Below are 18,289 nucleotides of genomic sequence, written 5' to 3' on the forward strand. Positions count from 1 at the left end.
ACAACTGAGAATTAATGGTATATTTACAAGCTAACTGAGAGATTTGCGTCGTAATGCGTCACAAACCAACACAAACATCAACGCATAGCAAATCGGACGTCAAAACAGCCGACGAAACATTTCCCTTGACCAAAAAGAACAAAATTTAAATTCCATCAATTCTTTCAACTGAATTATTATTATTATTATTATTATTATTATTATTATTATTATTATTATTATTATTATTATTATTATTATTATTATTATTATTATTCAGTAGATGAACCCTATTTATATGGAACAAGCCCACCAAAGGGGCCACTGACTTGAAATTGAAGCTTCCAAAGAATATTAAGGCGTTCATTAGGAAGAAGTAAGAGGAAGTAAAGGGAAATACAGAAAGATTAAGAGACCCCACTTATCAAAAAAGAAAAAAAAATAGATAAATAAATTAACAAATGGATAAAAAATGTATTAAAATGCAGGGACAACAGTATATTAGGGTATAGTAACACATTGCATCTTCGCCTGAACTTCTGAAGAAGAAGAAGTTCCAACTGCGCGACGTCCTCTGTAGGGAGGCTGGAAGTTCTAAAACTGAACTGACACAGTACGAAAGCGAACGGGAAAAGGGTCGAATATTTTAGGAGCGGACAACGCCATTATGCTACCTGCGTCCCGGGCCTCACCTGTCCGGCGACTCCGTGCGGTAGCATTTCCTCCAGGTATTAATTGCTCCTGAAAACGAAAGGCCGGACATTCTAACAGTCTTCGTGTCGCGGTTTTGTTCTTTGTGAGAGAGAGAGAGAGAGAGAGAGAGAGAGAGAGAGAGAGAGAGAGAGAGAGAGAGAGAGAGAGAGAGAGAAACCACGCACACATACACGGAATAACACAGGAAATATGGAATGGAATAAGAATGTATTTTTTTTTTCGTCAATACCGTTTTTTTTTTAACGTGCCTTTGATCTTAATTGATTGATTGTGTATTTATGATTGAGTCTGAAGATATCTGATATATTTTTTACGTGCTGGGATGCATACATACATAAATATATACAGTACAGTATATTATATTTAATATATATATAATTATATATATACTGTATATACACATAATAAATATACATATATATACATATATACATATATAAATATACATATATACTGTACATAGATATAGGCATGTGCATATAAGTATATATATGTATATATATACATATACAATACATAAGTATTTCAACAGAGATATTTGACATTCACAACTGATTCCTGATCGCCTTTTCCTACCGAGAGAGAGAGAGAGAGAGAGAGAGAGCTGCTGAACAGCAGAAGCAGCAATATGCTGTAAATGTTTAGCCTCGCTGTCCAACTCCTCCAAAGTCCCAGAGGTCCTTTATTCCTCCCACCGTTGGACTGTGGGACAGCCTCCCTACTGAGGATGTCGTGAGTTGGAACTTCTTCTTCAGAAGTTCAAGCGAAGATGCATTGCATTACTACCTTAATAACATTTTCCTTGTATTTTAATACTTAAATTTTATTTATTTATTTATGTGTTATTTTATTTTCCATTTTCTATAACTGATCTCTTCTTTGTGTATTTCCCTCTACTTCCTCTTACTTCTTTCTAATGAACACTTTAATATTCTTTGGAAGCTTCAGTTTCAAGTCAGTGGCCCCTTTGGCGGGCTTGTTCCATATGAATGGGTTTATGCCTCTGAATAATAATAATAATAATAATAATAATAATAATAATAATAATAATAATAATAATAATAATAATAATAATAATTATAATAATAATAATATTATTATTAATAATCCCTATTCAGATTCCAGTGGGCTTGTTTCATATGAATAGGGTTCATCTTCTGAATAATAATAATAATAATAATAATAATAATAATAATAATAATAATAATAATAATAATAATAAAAAAATAATAATAATAATAATAATCATATTCTTTGGAAGTTTGAATTTCTAGTCAGTGGCCCCTTTGGTGGGCTTGTTCCATATGAATGGGTTTATGCTTCTGAATAATAATAATAATAATAATAATAATAATAATAATAATAATAATAATAATAATAATAATAATAATAATATATAAGGGAATATTTGAGATGCACCACCAAAAAACCAACAAACTATTCACCGCAGAGACACTACTCAACCACCCAGCGACACTCTTGGGAGTTCCAGACATGAGGGCCTTGACCCAGTTGTACGCCACCTGTAATTAGCCATTAATGACTCTATAACAGGTAAACATCCCGCGGGCGAAAAGGCGGGGCGGCGCCTAATTACCCCAGTCACGTTATTTGCATATCAGTCGTTCCTGTTGAGAAATTAAGTGGGTGTATCCGCGCTCCGTATTTCCTCAGTCCTCTTGATTTCTTATTTGCTGGGCGTCAGGTTTCATTGCTACCCGCTTCATCTTATTTCCTGTAGAAGCTGAGGCATCCTGAGGCCGTTATCTAGCCCGGGGCCGAAAGAATAAGAAAACAAGTAAAATTTGCGTGTGATGCTGTATGAAACTCTCAGCTACGACCGGGCTAAGCGCCCAGTTGCTCCCCAGATGCGGTCGAGTGAAGGTGCGTCGGAGACTCATCCAGAAAGCGCTGCCAGACTCACGATACATGGCTAAACTTAACCTTCAATAAAATAAAAAAAACTACCGATGCTAGAGGGCTGCAATTTGGTATGTTTGATGACTGGAGAGTGGATGATCTACATACCAATTTGCAGCCCTCTAGCTTCAGTAGTTCTTAAGATCAGAGGGCGGACAGAAAAAGTGCTGCTGGACAGACTATTAGCCATCTCTATAATAGTCTCTTTTACAGAAAACTAAAAAGAAAAGACAGTAGAATGCAGCTTTATCATGTAAATGTGTGAATGGGCATCATCACGGGTGCTACGAGCAAGCCTGAGGAATATCATCTTTCATCTCAACAGAATAAGAGAGAGAGAGAGAGAGAGAGAGAGAGAGAGAGAGAGAGAGAGAGAGTCGACTCTGCAGGAGTAACAGAGAAGGAATCACTACACCCGACACCTAAGGTTTGTTACAGGTAATAAAGGAACGAAAAGCGACCATCTTATATAGAATTAGATATTAATATGAAATATTAATAGCAAAAACGTCAAATACTAAAAAAAAAAAAAAAATACAAGAATAAAGGTTCAAAACGATAACAAATTCAAAAAACATTCCAGTTCAACTCGCGAAAATATACGGGCCGTGATAAAGTACAGAAAGCCCTTGAACCAGACCAGACTACAATAAAAACAAAATAATGTCACTACGAGATAAGCTTAAAACGCAATATTCTTCTGGAATCATAATGAAAATAAAAATCCATAATAATAACTCATATATTGTATTCGGTCGTGAGGTTAAGGGAAGTGTTTGAATTCAACTCGAGGCTCGATGAAAAAATAATTTGAAAACAACCCGTTCAGTGGTTTCTGCTTGGTTAGTAATTATATATATATATATATATATATATATATATATATATATATATATATATATATAAAACTTTCAAAAAAGTTGACTCAGGAAAACAGGAGGAGGGTAAAGTTCCCGAGCCTCCAATTGATGAGAAAAAGGAGAAAATACAAATGATACATCCACTTTGTATCAGGGAACGATGTGTCATGCAGCTAAAATAAAAAGGAATAATTCGACTCCGGGAACAACTGGGAAAGCAGAGAGTTCCGGAGCCTTGACGTGGATGGCTACTTACCCCGTGCGAGGCTGTGAGTCCCTCTGGCAGGACACACAGCAGAGGCTCCCACCGCAGACTCCCGTCTCCACCACGACAGCTCAGTCTCTCTCCCACTACTGTGGAAATACAGAAGAATAAATAAAATTCAAGTCTCAAAAAAGCAATACAATGTACATGTATATATATAAGTAAATAAGCATATTCAAACCCTTTCTATGTACACACGATTACACATACATACACACAAACACACACCCCCATCAGAATCACTGCCCCCACTCGGTTCAAATCTTGGTCATATTCAAATTATATAAAGCTTTTTCTTTACTAACCCAATGTATACCTGACTGAATTCTCCTCCTATGCAACAACTTTTGAAACTTACAAATTTTCAATCTCTGTCAAAGCCTCTTTTTATCTAAGAATCTTCTTTATCCATCACAGACTTGGAACGGAATTGAATGTAGAATTTTGGCCCAAGACCAAGCACTGGGACCTAAGAAATCACTCATCGCTGAAAGGGAAATTGAGAGCAAAAGGTTTGAAAGGTGTAACAGGAGGAAAACCTCGAAGCAGTTGCACTAAAAATCAAATGTTAGGAAAGAGTGGAAAGTAAAATGGAAGAAAGAGAATATGGACGGAGATACAGTAAAAGGAATGTAAGGGGTTGGAGCTAGAGGCCTCGAAGTAATGCCTACATTGCGCCGCATGAGGTGCACTGACGGCCCTACCCCCCTACGGAGGTGACAGACTTGGGGCTTTTTTTTTAACACTCTGGTCCTTCTGATGTATTTGCATATAGTGAAATTCTTTATAATTTAACGTTCAAATCCTCAGGTCCTTTTGACTGAACAAATTTGGACAGAAAATATGATAAAAAATCATATATAATAAGTATAAGTAAGTTATCTTTGTTGATGAGTTCTGTGGGTATGTCCGTATATTGATAATATAAATCAGATGTCATATCTTATTGGAATATTCGTAAATATTAAATGATAAAATTAATCAAATTACTAGTTGTTGATAGATTACTACTTAGGGACTAATATATGTTCTTTTCTGAATACTATAGATCATCAGTACCCTACTGTTATTATTATTATTATTATTATTATTATTATTATTATTATTATTATTATTATTATTATTATTATTTATTTATTTATTTATTTTCAAAGTGGGTTACCCACTAAAAATTACTGCCATATGTATAAGTTGAGGCTTATGAATATAAAATAATGAAACTTTATAAAATATTAGTGGCATTCTATAGTTTAAAACCTATAAATAAAATAACGGGAATGTGGTCGTTATACTGTACTTATTATATAAATTAAACGTTGACTACACGAAATTATATAAGTTACCCATTAAATATCCATTTTCTCTATTTCTCCAATGTACCGTTTTCTTTGAGGTTATTAACAGTAACTATAGCATTTTGACTTTCTCTCTCTCTCTCTCTCTCTCTCTCTCTCTCTCTCTCTCTCTCTCTCTCTCTCTCTCTGATATAAATGTATCTATGTGATCATAAATATAAACATTAATTTAAATGCATTGGAAAATTCGTACGGAGCTCAAATCAAAACGGCTTAACTTTATCAAAGTGATCCAGTGAGAGAGAGAGAGAGAGAGAGAGAGAGAGAGAGAGAGAGAGAGAGAGAGAGAGAGAGAGAGAGAGAGAGGGTCTTATCCGTTTATTAAGACTGGTTTCACCCTAGTGGGGTGAGTATTACCTCGGCGAGGTAATCCCGATTTCATGGTACACAATTCAGTAGAACAATGAATATCTCTCTCTCTCTCTCTCTCTCTCTCTCTCAAACAAATCTGCGACCCACAATGGTTGACTGGCAACCAGGAACATAATTTAAAGCTCAGTTCAAGAGAAGCATACTGGATTTGAGCCGAGTGAACTGCTACTGAGAGAGAGAGAGAGAGAGAGAGAGAGAGAGAGAGAGAGAGAGAGAGAGAGAGAGAGAGAGAGAGAATCGGACTGCATAGACATCAGTTAAAAGGCTCTAATCTACAAGTGAATAAAAAGCCGCTGGCATTCACAACACAACTAACAAAATAAAAAAAAAAAACGACAAAATCAACTCGTAAAAGGCAGGACCACTGAAAGGACCTATTTAGGGTTCAAAAGACCTCCCCCACCACCCTCATTCACCCCCTTCACTCTCACCCCATCCACAGTCTGTATCTAAGCTGTTTTTTATTTGTTTATTTTGAGATGTGAAACTGACACATCATTTATTTATTATTTCTTTTTGAAATTTTTATAATTCGATGCCAAATTGTTGATGATCATATCAATACCTTATTCTGTCTCCATTTTTAGTTTTCTGTAAAAGAGAACTATTATAGAGGTGGCTATTTGTCTGTCCGTTGCACTTTATCTCTCTGCCCTCAGATCTTCAAAACTACTGAGGCTAGAGGGCTGCAAATTGGTATGTTGATCATCCACCCTCCAATCATCAAACATACCAAATTGCAGCCCTCTAGCCACAGTAGTTTTTATTTGATTTAAGGTTAAAGTTAGCCATGATTGTGTGTCTAGCACTGCTATAGGTGCCAACACACAGACCACCACCGGGCCATGGGTGAAAGTTTCATGGGCTGAGGCTGAGAGTTTCATACAGCATCATACGCTGCACAGAAAACTCCATTGCGCCGAAGAAACTTCGGCGCATTTTTTACTTGTTTTTTGTTGTAATGAGTATATTTTATCAGTGCAGTCTCCAGGGCCCTCAGGTCAGTGAAATGCTACTAACCATTTTTCCAGCTTGTCAGCCATTTAGGAAGCATTTCCTCAAGCCAAGGGGTCCACAACCCTTCACTAGGTGATTCTCTACTTCAGGGCATATTTCAACTGCACTCAAATTCATTGGCACTTCCTAGGGCATGTCACAGTAATAACACTACCTTGACTCAAGATAGAAGCATATCTTTTTAAATCCACCGTGGTAGCAGCCAGTTTTAACTGAGATATCTGTCAATAATAATAATAATAATAATAATAATAATAATAATAATAATAATAATAATAATAATAGCGGAAACGTATAAATTGGAAGTTCTAAAAAAATTACATACATCATTCCCACATTCCACAATTTGTGAATTAATGGTGAAATCCCTAATAGCTCAACCTTACACAACGCCAGCAACCTCATAAAACTACAGAACATTAATAGAAACATAACTTTACAAGACCGAAAAAAAAGGTGCTACAAAATTAAACAAACTAAATATGTTTGTTTTATTTCCAACTGCTAACTTGGAAAGCCAACAGACATATAAACGTACCTAGGTTATATATATATATATATATATATATATATATATATATATATATATATATATATATATATATATATATATATAACCTAACCTCTCAGTTCTTTACACTCTGGAAACGCTTGTTACTACAAAGCTTAGATCAAAATGAGGAAAGAAATGAAGATATTCTGATGCTCGGTCGAGATTCGAACTCGCGTCCAGAGTATCAGGACAAGGAGTAAGTCGATTCATGCTCAAATCCATATCTGGTAAAAAGTTACCTGTAGATTCTAAATATAAATGTATTTCTTACAACATTAAGCCGTTTCCCAATTCAAGAGATGGCTCATTAAATTAGAAAAGACAGTTATCACTGCTGTATTCACACTTAAACTGCTGAATTGTGGATGAACTCCCTGAGCAAAAAAAAAAAAAAAAAAAAAAAAAAAAAAAATAAAAAAAAGTGCCAAAGTTTCTTCGGCGCAATCGAGTTTTCTGTACAGTGTATAATGCTGTATGCAACTCTCAAGAGCTACGACCGGCCAGCACTCAGTTGCTCCCCAGATGTAGTCAAAGTGCTGCCAGACGCAGGATCCATGGCTAACCTTAAATAAAATAAAAACTACTGAGGCTAGAGGGCTGCAATTTGGTATGTTTGATGATTAGAGGATGGATGATCAACATACCAATTTGCAGCCCTCTAGCCTCAGTAGTTTTCAAGATCTGAGGGCGGTTGGACAGGCGAATAGCTATCTCTATGATAGTTCTCTTGTACAGAAAACTAAAAAGGCAATATAAGACACTCATCACCGATAGAAAACACTGGTGATGAGTCAGCGTGATGACCTTGGTATCGTAAAGGAAGTTCGTGGAAAAAAAACAAGAAAGAGATTAAGGGAGAGAGAATTGAACACGAAAAAATAAAAAAAAAAAAAAACAGATGAATTTACATGTGGGAACCCAAAAACAATAGGGAAAGACTCCATCTGCCATCCCGTGAACTTGAGACGTCCCCGCCAGAGAGAGAGAGAGAGAGAGAGAGAGAGAGAGAGAGAGAGAGAGAGAGAGAGAGAGAGAGAGAGAGAGGCATGCATGACGGCAGTGTAATGCCGCCGCGTTATTCCACGGTTCCCTGGCATAACGAGTCTGATAACGCTGCTTGAATAGCAAGCATTCCTTCCGCAGTTCTTTTGTCTTGTGGGGGTAAGTATACACGAAGAGCCGTTCCAAAGGCTAATCATTACTACTGCTACTGCTATTCCTTGACTTGATTTGTTGTTTAAAGGGGGCGCGTGACCTTTTTTTTTTATTTCTGATGTTTTATTTTTCCTAAATTATTATTATTATTATTATTATTATTATTATTATTATTATTATTATTATTATTATTATTATTCAGTAGATGAACCCTATTCACATGGAACAAGCCCATCAAAGGGGCCACTGACTTAAAATTGAAGCTTCCAAAGAATGTTAAGGTGTTCATTAGGAAGAAATAAGAGGAAGTAAAGGGAAATACAGAAAGAAGAGATAACACTTATCAAAAAAAACGTAAAAAAATAAATTAATAAACAGATAAAAATGTATTAAAATGCAAAAAGAATATTATCAGGGCAGTAAAGCATTGCACCTTCCCTTGAACTTCTGAAGGAATTCCGATTACACAAAACCACTGACATGACCTTTTCGTTAGTTTTAAGTATTGCAGTCCTTCGTTTGCACGCTTGTATCATGATCCATTGTAGCACCCGCCAAAACACTCCTTCCTACATTTACCCTGCGGAAATTGCAAAATGACGGATTACGGTCTAGTGAGTGCCTGCTTCTTCTTCTTCAAGGCCACTTCAAAAATTGCTCATTTCCGAATTCCTGGTGAATATACCCCGAGACTCGCAGAATATTCACAGCTTTTTTCGTGTGTATATTTTGACGTATATTGTTCCCATATAATTGTTTTAATTTTAAAGTAGAACTCTACTCCTACAACTTCCAGGCCGCATTGTGACCCAGGAATGCTTGCGATAGATTGCTTGATTTGGCAACAAGTTCCAATGACATTAATTCACTTTGGTGTGTATGTGTGATCTATTTTTAATCATTATCATAAAAACATGCTCTCTCTCTCTCTCTCTCTCTCTCTCTCTCTCTCTCTCTCTCTCTCTCACATTTTGCCCTTGGAGTGGCTAAACTCATGTGTTATCCTTCCGAATCTCAGCAAACCCTTTGGGATGAGGCTGCCGGCTTCATACTCTTCTCCTCTCAGGTTACGACCCAACACAATTAACTATCTACCAGGTACCTAGCACAGTCTTGGTCAACTAAAGGACAATGGGGTTTGATGAATATTGCCTAAAGTGTTCTTCCCGGCAAGGCAATCGAACTCGGGTCCTTTCGTTGATACTGTGGGGCAAAGGGAAAGGCTAAAATATTCACGCCTCTAGGAAGAGAGAAAACTATAAGGAAAAACGAAATAAATCCCAATTTTGCCAACTCTGTTTCTTAAGATTACCCTAATACTATTCTCCTTTCATTTGAAAAATCTATTTATCTATTTATAATTTATTTTTTTATTTTTAATTAATTTATCTATTTTATTTTTAATAAATGAACACCTGTTATTCTTTGGAAGCTTCTTTGTCAAGTCAGTGGCCCCTTTGGTGGGCTTCCATATGGATAGGTTTCATTTGCTGAATAAAATAATAATACCTAATAATAATAATAATAATAATAATAATAATAAAATAATAATAATAATCTTTTGGGAGCTTGAATTTCATGTCAGTGGCCCCTTTGGTGGGCTTGTTCCATATGAATAGGTTTCATCTGCTGAATAATAATAATAATAATAATAATAATAATAATAATAATAAATAATAATAAAAACACTTTTTCTATCCTCAGTTCCAAAGACGATCCTATAGGATACTCACCTCCTTCAAGAAAGGATTACAAGCCATATTCTCTCTCAAAGCGAAACCGTCATTCAGTCCCATAACATTTTGCCTCTTTAAACGCCGTGGCGTCGGGTCCTGTCAGAGCAGAGCATTATGGGACCATAAACCTTTTTACGGCCCACCACAGGCGTCACCTGTACATCAACCCTTTTCGAATAGGTGTGAAGGGACAGGTAACCGGAAGTCGTTTTATTATCCGGAAGGTACGACACTTCCGGTCCTTAGCAAGTATACTGCATGGGTGAGGTTGCTACCTTACGCCTTAACCTATAGATGTACGATGGCGATAGCGTTTGGCATTTCCTGGCGGTCACCCATCCGAGTAATGGCCTGGCCCGGCGTTACGTAACTTCTTTGGTTAGACGATGAGCTATGCAGTGAATGTAATATACATGTGCACACACACACAAACACACAAACGAGCGCACACACACACACATACTTACACACACATATAGATATATATATCTTCTGAGCACAGTTTTTGTATGACCAATGGGGTTATATGTCAATGATTTCTAGCGTACAGTGGTGATCAACTATCCATGAACTTAGAAAGTCCAATATAATAGAGAGAGAGAGAGAGAGAGAGGATAATGCTGGGAAGCAGGACAGGTTACCAATACTATGACACACAGCGTGACTCTCTCTCTCTCTCTCTCTCTCTCTCTCTCTCTCTCTCTCTCTCTCTCTCTGAAGTAACCCCTTTCACAAAGGAACAACAACGGAATCAAATAATTTACTGAAAGGAGCATTGCTGTATTAAATTTTACCCTACATATAATAGAGTAGGAACAAGGAATACTGATAATAATGAAATAACAAGAAGCAAATAACAACGAAACAGGAAGGAAAAAATTACAACCACAAAAAATAAAATAAAAAAAAACCGACAAGAAATGATACAGGCACGAGACACTCCCCTTGCGGTACCTCCCAACGCCACCCGGAACCCCTCCCCGCGGGATAACCACACCCTACCCACCACCACCCCAATCCCTTTCCAGGCTCACCGTTCCTCCAAGACCCGTTCTCCCTTTTTCTCACGTCCCTGAGATCGCTTGAAGGATAGTTTGGCTTTTTCTCACGTTCCTGACTGCATATTCGATTACCCTGACTCTGCTTTTCATTTTTTCCTCTTTTTTTTTTTTTTCTGAGTTATTTTTGTGTGGTTTTCTGTTCCTGTTTGCTGTAAATGAGAGAGGAATGATGTTATTCAGTTATTACGTTCTTGCATTGGTTATAGGATGTGAGAATTTTTTGGAATCTTACAATAAAAAATAAATTAATAATAAAGGTACATATATATATATATACTCTATATATATATCTTTATTGTTAATTATATATATATATATATATATATATATATATATATATATATATATATATATATATATATATATATATATATATATATATATATATATATATATATATATATATATATATATATATATATATATATATATATATATATATATATATATATATATATATATGCATACACACATTATACTTCAAGGGCGGATCGTAAACAAAGATAAGGCGATGAAATGAAGAAGGTTTCTGATGCATACCTCTGGACTCGGACCATACCACCAAGACGAATCTGTGGACGTAAGTCAGCAATTCATAGCAGTTTGGTTTGTTGAATAAAATTAAGAGTAAATTTTGCGACCTCATCATAACTTTTAGCCTGTTTCAAAAAGCCATAACTCATTAGGCCAGTTGTATTAAAATCCCGTTAGAAAAAGTAGAAAAAGGCAAGGGGCTCGCAACCTCACCCCAAAAGACTCACTGGAGCTATCCTCACTAAGGAATAAAGGCGTATACTGAATTATATAATTCAGCATCACTTCAGCCTTGCTAGATATTTGGCAAAAAAAAAAAAAGTCAGATAAAAAAACTATCATTGCCACAGGAAAACCTCTTAGGCCTACTTCAGAGCCCATTAGGCCCACAACTTCAGTGCTCCTCCAGCCTCGTGGCGTGTCAGAGCAACTGGCGTGTTCTTTAATCCCTTGATAAACTGGTTTTGCTGTACGCAATCTCGCGAGTCACATTCCTCCGGAGGTGCGGGTGACATCATGTTGTGGAACAGATGGCGCCGGGCTATCTGCTTTCACTCTCCTTCTTAAGCTTTCTTCACAAAAGCTGTTTGGCGTCGAGTGTGTTGGGTTGGTCTGGCGTTACCCTTTGGGATGGAAGAGAATTCCATATTGAACAGTCTGCCTCTTTTAGAAGGCAGAGAATTTCATATCAATCAGTCTGCCTCTTTCAGAAGGCAGAGAATTTCACAAAGGTCATTCTGCCTCTTTAAGAAGGCAGAGAACTTCACATTGGTCAATCTACCTCTTCATATAGCCAGAGAATTAATTAAACATTATTATAGTTATCAAGAAGAATAAAACCCATATTAAAACAATTAAGCCTTGTATAACCAGGTAAAGCTCGTAATGCCTCAACAAGATTGGTAATCATTGAAGCTAATCTATATCCCTGTTATAAGAATATACACTTCAGGTCGCTGTGACATCTTTAGTTAATCCTTCTTTAGAAATTTCATATGAATTTCTAAATTCTAAATTTGATTCCTGTAATTAATAATATTTCACAAACCCTTGTAAATAAAGCCCTTGTAATTACAGGTAATTTCTGACTTAAATCTTTAATATAAACTTGGTAGTTACCAGACTAACCCTTGTCGTTCCTGAGATGATCAAGCGTTGTTTATTATTATTATTATTATTATTATTATTATTATTATTATTATTATTATTATTATTATTCAATAGATGAAACCTATTCACATGGAACAAGCCCACCAAAGGGGCCATTGACTTGAAATTCAAGCTTCCAAAGAATATGTTGGTTTCAACCTCCCACTGCAGCAGACACCACACTGCAGCAGTAACTGATCATGATACGGAGCCAGTGATTTTTCATCGCCCTGGGGAAGACGCAAACCCCCACGACACCTGAGTGGCGTGCCACGACACTAACCACTATATCAGCGGGCCCGACAAAGGATAAGATTGAGAGTTGCCCCTCTAAACCCGTGAATTCGCCTCCTTCTTCTGTTTTCCTGATTTCCATGACTACCTTTTTTGTTCCATATGAATAGGTTTCATCTTCTAAAATAATAATAATAATAATAATAATAATAATAATAATAATAATAATAATAATAATAAACAATTACTTGAAGTTTTCATTAATATGCCCCGGAAACCTACTGCTCGGAAATCGGACGCACCGTTGACCGCAGGTTGCTTGCCAGGGCACGATAGTGAAACCACCATTCGACAAAGTAAGCCACGGCACCATTTTCCCTGGCCCCAGTAGTAATGCGAATAACAGTACAATACGTAATTGTTTCCTCATTACAAGGTCTGTCATTACTTCTAAATAGTTTCCTGTGAGAAGTTAATATCGTTCTTTTACGAGGCGTCTTAAAAGGTAATTACAATAATGCGCCTTTTGGTTCATTAAGTGCATTATTGTCAATAAAGAGACAGTTGGTTAAAAGATAGGTTCCAACAGCAATAATAATAATAATAATAATAATAATAATAATAATAATAATAATAATAATAATAATAATAATAATAATAATAATAATAATAATATGTCTAAATTCAAGTCCAGCAGATTCTCACGGCATAATAATAATAATAATAATAATAATAATAATAATAATAATAATAATAATAATAATAATAATAATAATAATGTCTACATTGAAATCCAGCAGAATCTCAAGGAATAATAATAATAATAATAATAATAATAATAATAATAATAATTGCTAATAGATTCACAATTTAATGAAAAACAATCTGAGTAATAAAAATCCAAATTATATAGTAAATATATTACTATGTAAAAATCAAAGACTTTCGAACACCTGAACGGTGTTCCTCATCAGTGTTAACGTTAAAATGCAGTGAGGGTAATTTTCTTATAAATCGTTTTTAAAAAATTAGGGGCGGGGCGAGAAGATAATAATCAATAAAGTAAATAATGCCAAATTCAACAATGCGCCAATCTCCATGATCTTCGTACTTGCGTTGTTGCATCTGCCTGCGCTGCATAGGTGCCATAAAAACCATCCACAGGGACGTCGGCTATCTGGAGAGAGAGAGAGGGGAAGAGGAAGCAGAGCATCAGGGTTCACACGGTCAACGTCAGTTTTGAAATTAAAATGTTTAATGTAGTGTTTGGCAATAAACCAGTTGATGAAAGGGTCTTCATTAGTAAATGACTTATTATCTTCACACAGCACCAAGAGAAACAGCGGTGTTTACAAGGTTCCCTGCTATGATTGCAATGGTTGTTACTACGGGGAGAGTGGTAGGGGACTGGATGTAAGATTAAGGGAACACAGAAGGGCCTATGATCTTCATGCACAGGGGAGCGCTTTGGTAGCTCATAGTTTTAATTTAGACCACAAAATTAATTGGGGTGGTGCACGAACAATTTTTAAAAGTGACGATTCTCACGTGAGAAGATTAGTTGAAGGTGCTGCCATAAACATGGGAATATCGTTTGAAGATAATAAGTCATTTACTAATGAAGACCCTTTCATCAACTGGTTTATTGCCAAACACTAATTAAACATTTTAATTTCAAAACTGAATGATGCTCTGCTTCCTCTTCCCCTCTCTCTCTCTCCAGATAGCCGACGTCCCTGTAATGGTTCCGACTATGGCAAAGGCAGATGCAACAAGTAAAGATCAAGGAGATTGGCGCAACTGCCTGTTGAATTTGGCATTAATTACACCCGAACCAGCACTTCCGTGATGGGCTGTTATCTTCTCGCCCTGCCCCTAATTTTTTAAAAACGATTTCATAAGAAAATTACCTCACTGCATTTTAACGTTAACACTGATGAGGAACACCGTTCAGGTGTTCGAAAGTCTTTGATTTTTTACATAGTAATATATTTACTATATAATTGTGATTTTTATTACTCACAATAATAATAATAATAATAATAATAATAATAATAATAATATGTATACATTCAAACCCAGCAGAATCTCAAGGCATAATAATAATAATAATAATAATAATAATAATAATAATAATAACAATAATAATAATAATAATAATAATAAACGTCTGTACCCAAATCCAGCAGAATCTCAAGGCACAAATAATAATAATAATAATAATAATAATAATAATAATAATAATAATAATAATAGTAAAGCAGGAACATAACACCTACAAACCCTCGTCAGAAACGCACCAGCATTCTAAAACTGACTCCACACCTCATCTCGCAAGTGACAACGCAATCTAGGTATTCTTCTCAGGTCTGTATTGTTATGTAAACAAACAGTCGGTGACAATGCTTCTCCATTCCAGTCACGGCCGTTGTTCCATGGCGTTTTTCTTTTCTTTTATATATATTATGTTGTTTTACGTTGTAACTATAATCTTGTTTCATATAGTTGTTTATTATTATTATTATTATTATTATTATTATTATTATTATTATTATTATTATTCAGTAGATGAAAACTATTCATATGGAACAAGCCCACCAAAGGGGCCACTGACTTGAAATTCAAGCTTCCAAAGAATATTAAGGTGTTCATTAGGAAGAAGTAAGAGGAAGTATAGGGAAATACACAAAGAACAGATTCCATTTATCAAAAAAAGAAAAAATTAATAAATAGATAAATAGATAAAAAAGTACTAAAATGCAAGAAGAGTCATATGACATTCTCTTTTAACCTTAAAGGGACAATAGAAATCTTTACCAACTAGTCTTCCTTTTTTAGTTTTCTGCAAAAAAAACTATTATAGAGATGGTTATTTGTCTGTCCGTCCGCACTTTTTCTGTCCGCCCTCAGATCTTAAAAACTACCGAGGCTAGAGGGCTGCAAATTGGTATGTTGACCATCCACACTCCAATCATCAAACATACCAAATTGCAGCTCTCTGGCCTCCTCAGTAGTTTTTATTTTATTGAAGGTTAAATTTAGCCATGATCGTGCGCCTGTCACCGATATAGATACCAACAACAGAGGCCAACACTGAGCCATGGCTGAAAGTTTCATGGACCGTGGCTGAGAGTTTCATACAGCATTATGGCTGAGAAAACTCTATTGCATCAATTTTTATGCTTGTTTATCTTTTTTATCTCTGTCACGAAATTAAGCCAATAATACTGTTTAATATCCAGTTAACTAACGACTGATGGCCGGGTGGTATAAGTCACTGCTATCCTTGTTTCTAATGGAGGCATCGGTTCGATTCCTGCCGGGGACGAAGCACTTATCAATTATAATTCCCCTCGGGTGTAAGTTATACCCAAGGGATATGAGAATTGGATATTAAACAATATTTGACATAAAAAAAATATCACGTGTGTTTAAGTAACAAAAATTCAAGAATGTGTTTATAAATATATATATATATATATATATATATATATATATATATATATATATATATATATATATATATATATATATATATATATATATATACATATATATATTAATTTTATCACGTTACCGTGATTCACATACAAGCATTAAGCTACAAATGTCCTTTAATATCCAATTCGTTCTACCTTATAGGTGGGAGTCCGTATCATCTTATACCTCCCTTGATGGCCATGTGGTGGAATGCGCGTCACTGTAGTCCTGAGTTCTTGTCTTCCGTGGTTCGAGCCCACCAGACGACGAACTTATTATCAGCTAAAAACTTCCCCTCCTGGTAACTTATATGAAAATATGTTATTTCCGAGGCAGATCGAATTGGATATTAAAGGACGTCTGTAGCTTAATGCTTATATATATATATATATATATATATATATATATATATATATATATATATATATATATATATATATGTGTGTGTGTGTGTGTGTGTGTGTGTGTATGTTAAGTAGACATATCCCAAACAAACTCAAACGTACAAATACACACAACATAACTTCTGTCTCTACATAAACACTATATGTTAAAACGCCTTAGACCCAGACATTCATCCAATACAAAAAAACACAAAAGTCAATTAAATTTTTTTTTTTTTTTTTTACAGCATCCTTTCACCTTTATAGGATACCCCACGGAGGTAGGGCATTGGGGCAGGCTTGTACCAGATTTCACCATATGAATATATTAACCGAACTTTTAAGCTCATTTCCAATGAACGGAAAACATACTTAATAATAATAATAATAATAATAATAATAATAATAATAATAATAATAATAATAGTCACTCACTCCTATGAAAGGAAAACATTCTTAATAATAATAATAATAATAATAATAATAATAATAATAATAATAATAATAATAATAATAATAATAACCTCTCATTACCTATGAACAGAAATCGTTCTTAATAATAATAATAATAATAATAATAATTAATAATAATAATAACAACCTTTCTTTAATGTCTTTTATCACCGTTTACAAAAATATAATAAAGAAAGTATGACAAAGAAGAGAAGATATGGAAGGATTGGCATAATTGTCGAGGTCTGGAAAGGCGGGACGTAATTACACATCTATTAGAACGGGTGTCTAAAAATGATGGGGCTGTAATGTTAAAATATCATAACAGGAATTGTTATATAGATATAATTGATATTACAAACACACATGTAATTATTATATATGTATATAATATAAACACATTTGAACAACAATTAATTTTACTTATTATTTGACATCATAATCAACTATTACAGTTAGGACGCTCCCATTACCACAAAAGGAACCCTTTGACCTCAGCAGTGAGTTATGTACCTGATAGTTACTTGACTACAGTGGATCGCAACACTCACCATACAAGAAAATCCGATTCGAAAAAGGAAATGTAATGAAATTGGTAATAAAAAATTATTAAAAATGTCCAGGAGATTGTGTTTAATAAGATCCTGTATAACCACATGCAAATTGTTTAAAATCGTCTACAGGAGAGAGAGAGAGAGAGAGAGAGAGAGAGAGAGAAGAGAGAGAGAGAGAGATTTTCCATCATTTTCAAAACAGGGGAGATTTTAATTTCATCATTTTGGATTTTATACGACCTTGGCTTTCTTTATAATAAATATGAATATTATTCATAAATTGAATGTGAACTATTTGGTTTTGAAGAGTTCTAATTTAATAATAATAATAATAATAATAATAATAATAATAATAATAATAATAATAATAATAATTCAGATGACATACGATTTAAATCGAGAGAATCTAAAAGTAAATACTTCTTAACTAATGAAAAAACCTAATTATTTCTTAATTAATAAATTACCCTAGTAAAATTCCATCGATTCAAAACATTACTGTAATGTACATGTAT

The 18,289-nt window shown here is 34.8% G+C and overlaps 1 protein-coding gene across 6 annotated transcripts in view; it reads right to left on the minus strand.

Annotated features, from left to right (window-relative positions):
* The window catches only part of LOC136856436 (disabled homolog 2-interacting protein-like), a 439,969-nt gene that overhangs the window by 338,699 nt on the left and 82,981 nt on the right, over positions 1 to 18,289 (minus strand). For all 6 annotated transcript variants that reach the window (XR_010858331.1, XR_010858330.1, XR_010858329.1 and 3 more), the window contains exon 3: positions 3,730 to 3,827. Coding sequence is in view for 2 of the 6 variants with exons in the window: in XM_067134311.1 (XP_066990412.1) it covers positions 3,730 to 3,827 (98 nt within the window). In the remaining 4 variants the exon portion in view is untranslated. The remainder of the gene's footprint in view (positions 1 to 3,729; positions 3,828 to 18,289) is intronic.

The sequence above is a fragment of the Macrobrachium rosenbergii genome, chromosome 35 (assembly GCF_040412425.1).
Source record: "Macrobrachium rosenbergii isolate ZJJX-2024 chromosome 35, ASM4041242v1, whole genome shotgun sequence".
Classification (NCBI taxonomy): domain Eukaryota; kingdom Metazoa; phylum Arthropoda; class Malacostraca; order Decapoda; family Palaemonidae; genus Macrobrachium; species Macrobrachium rosenbergii.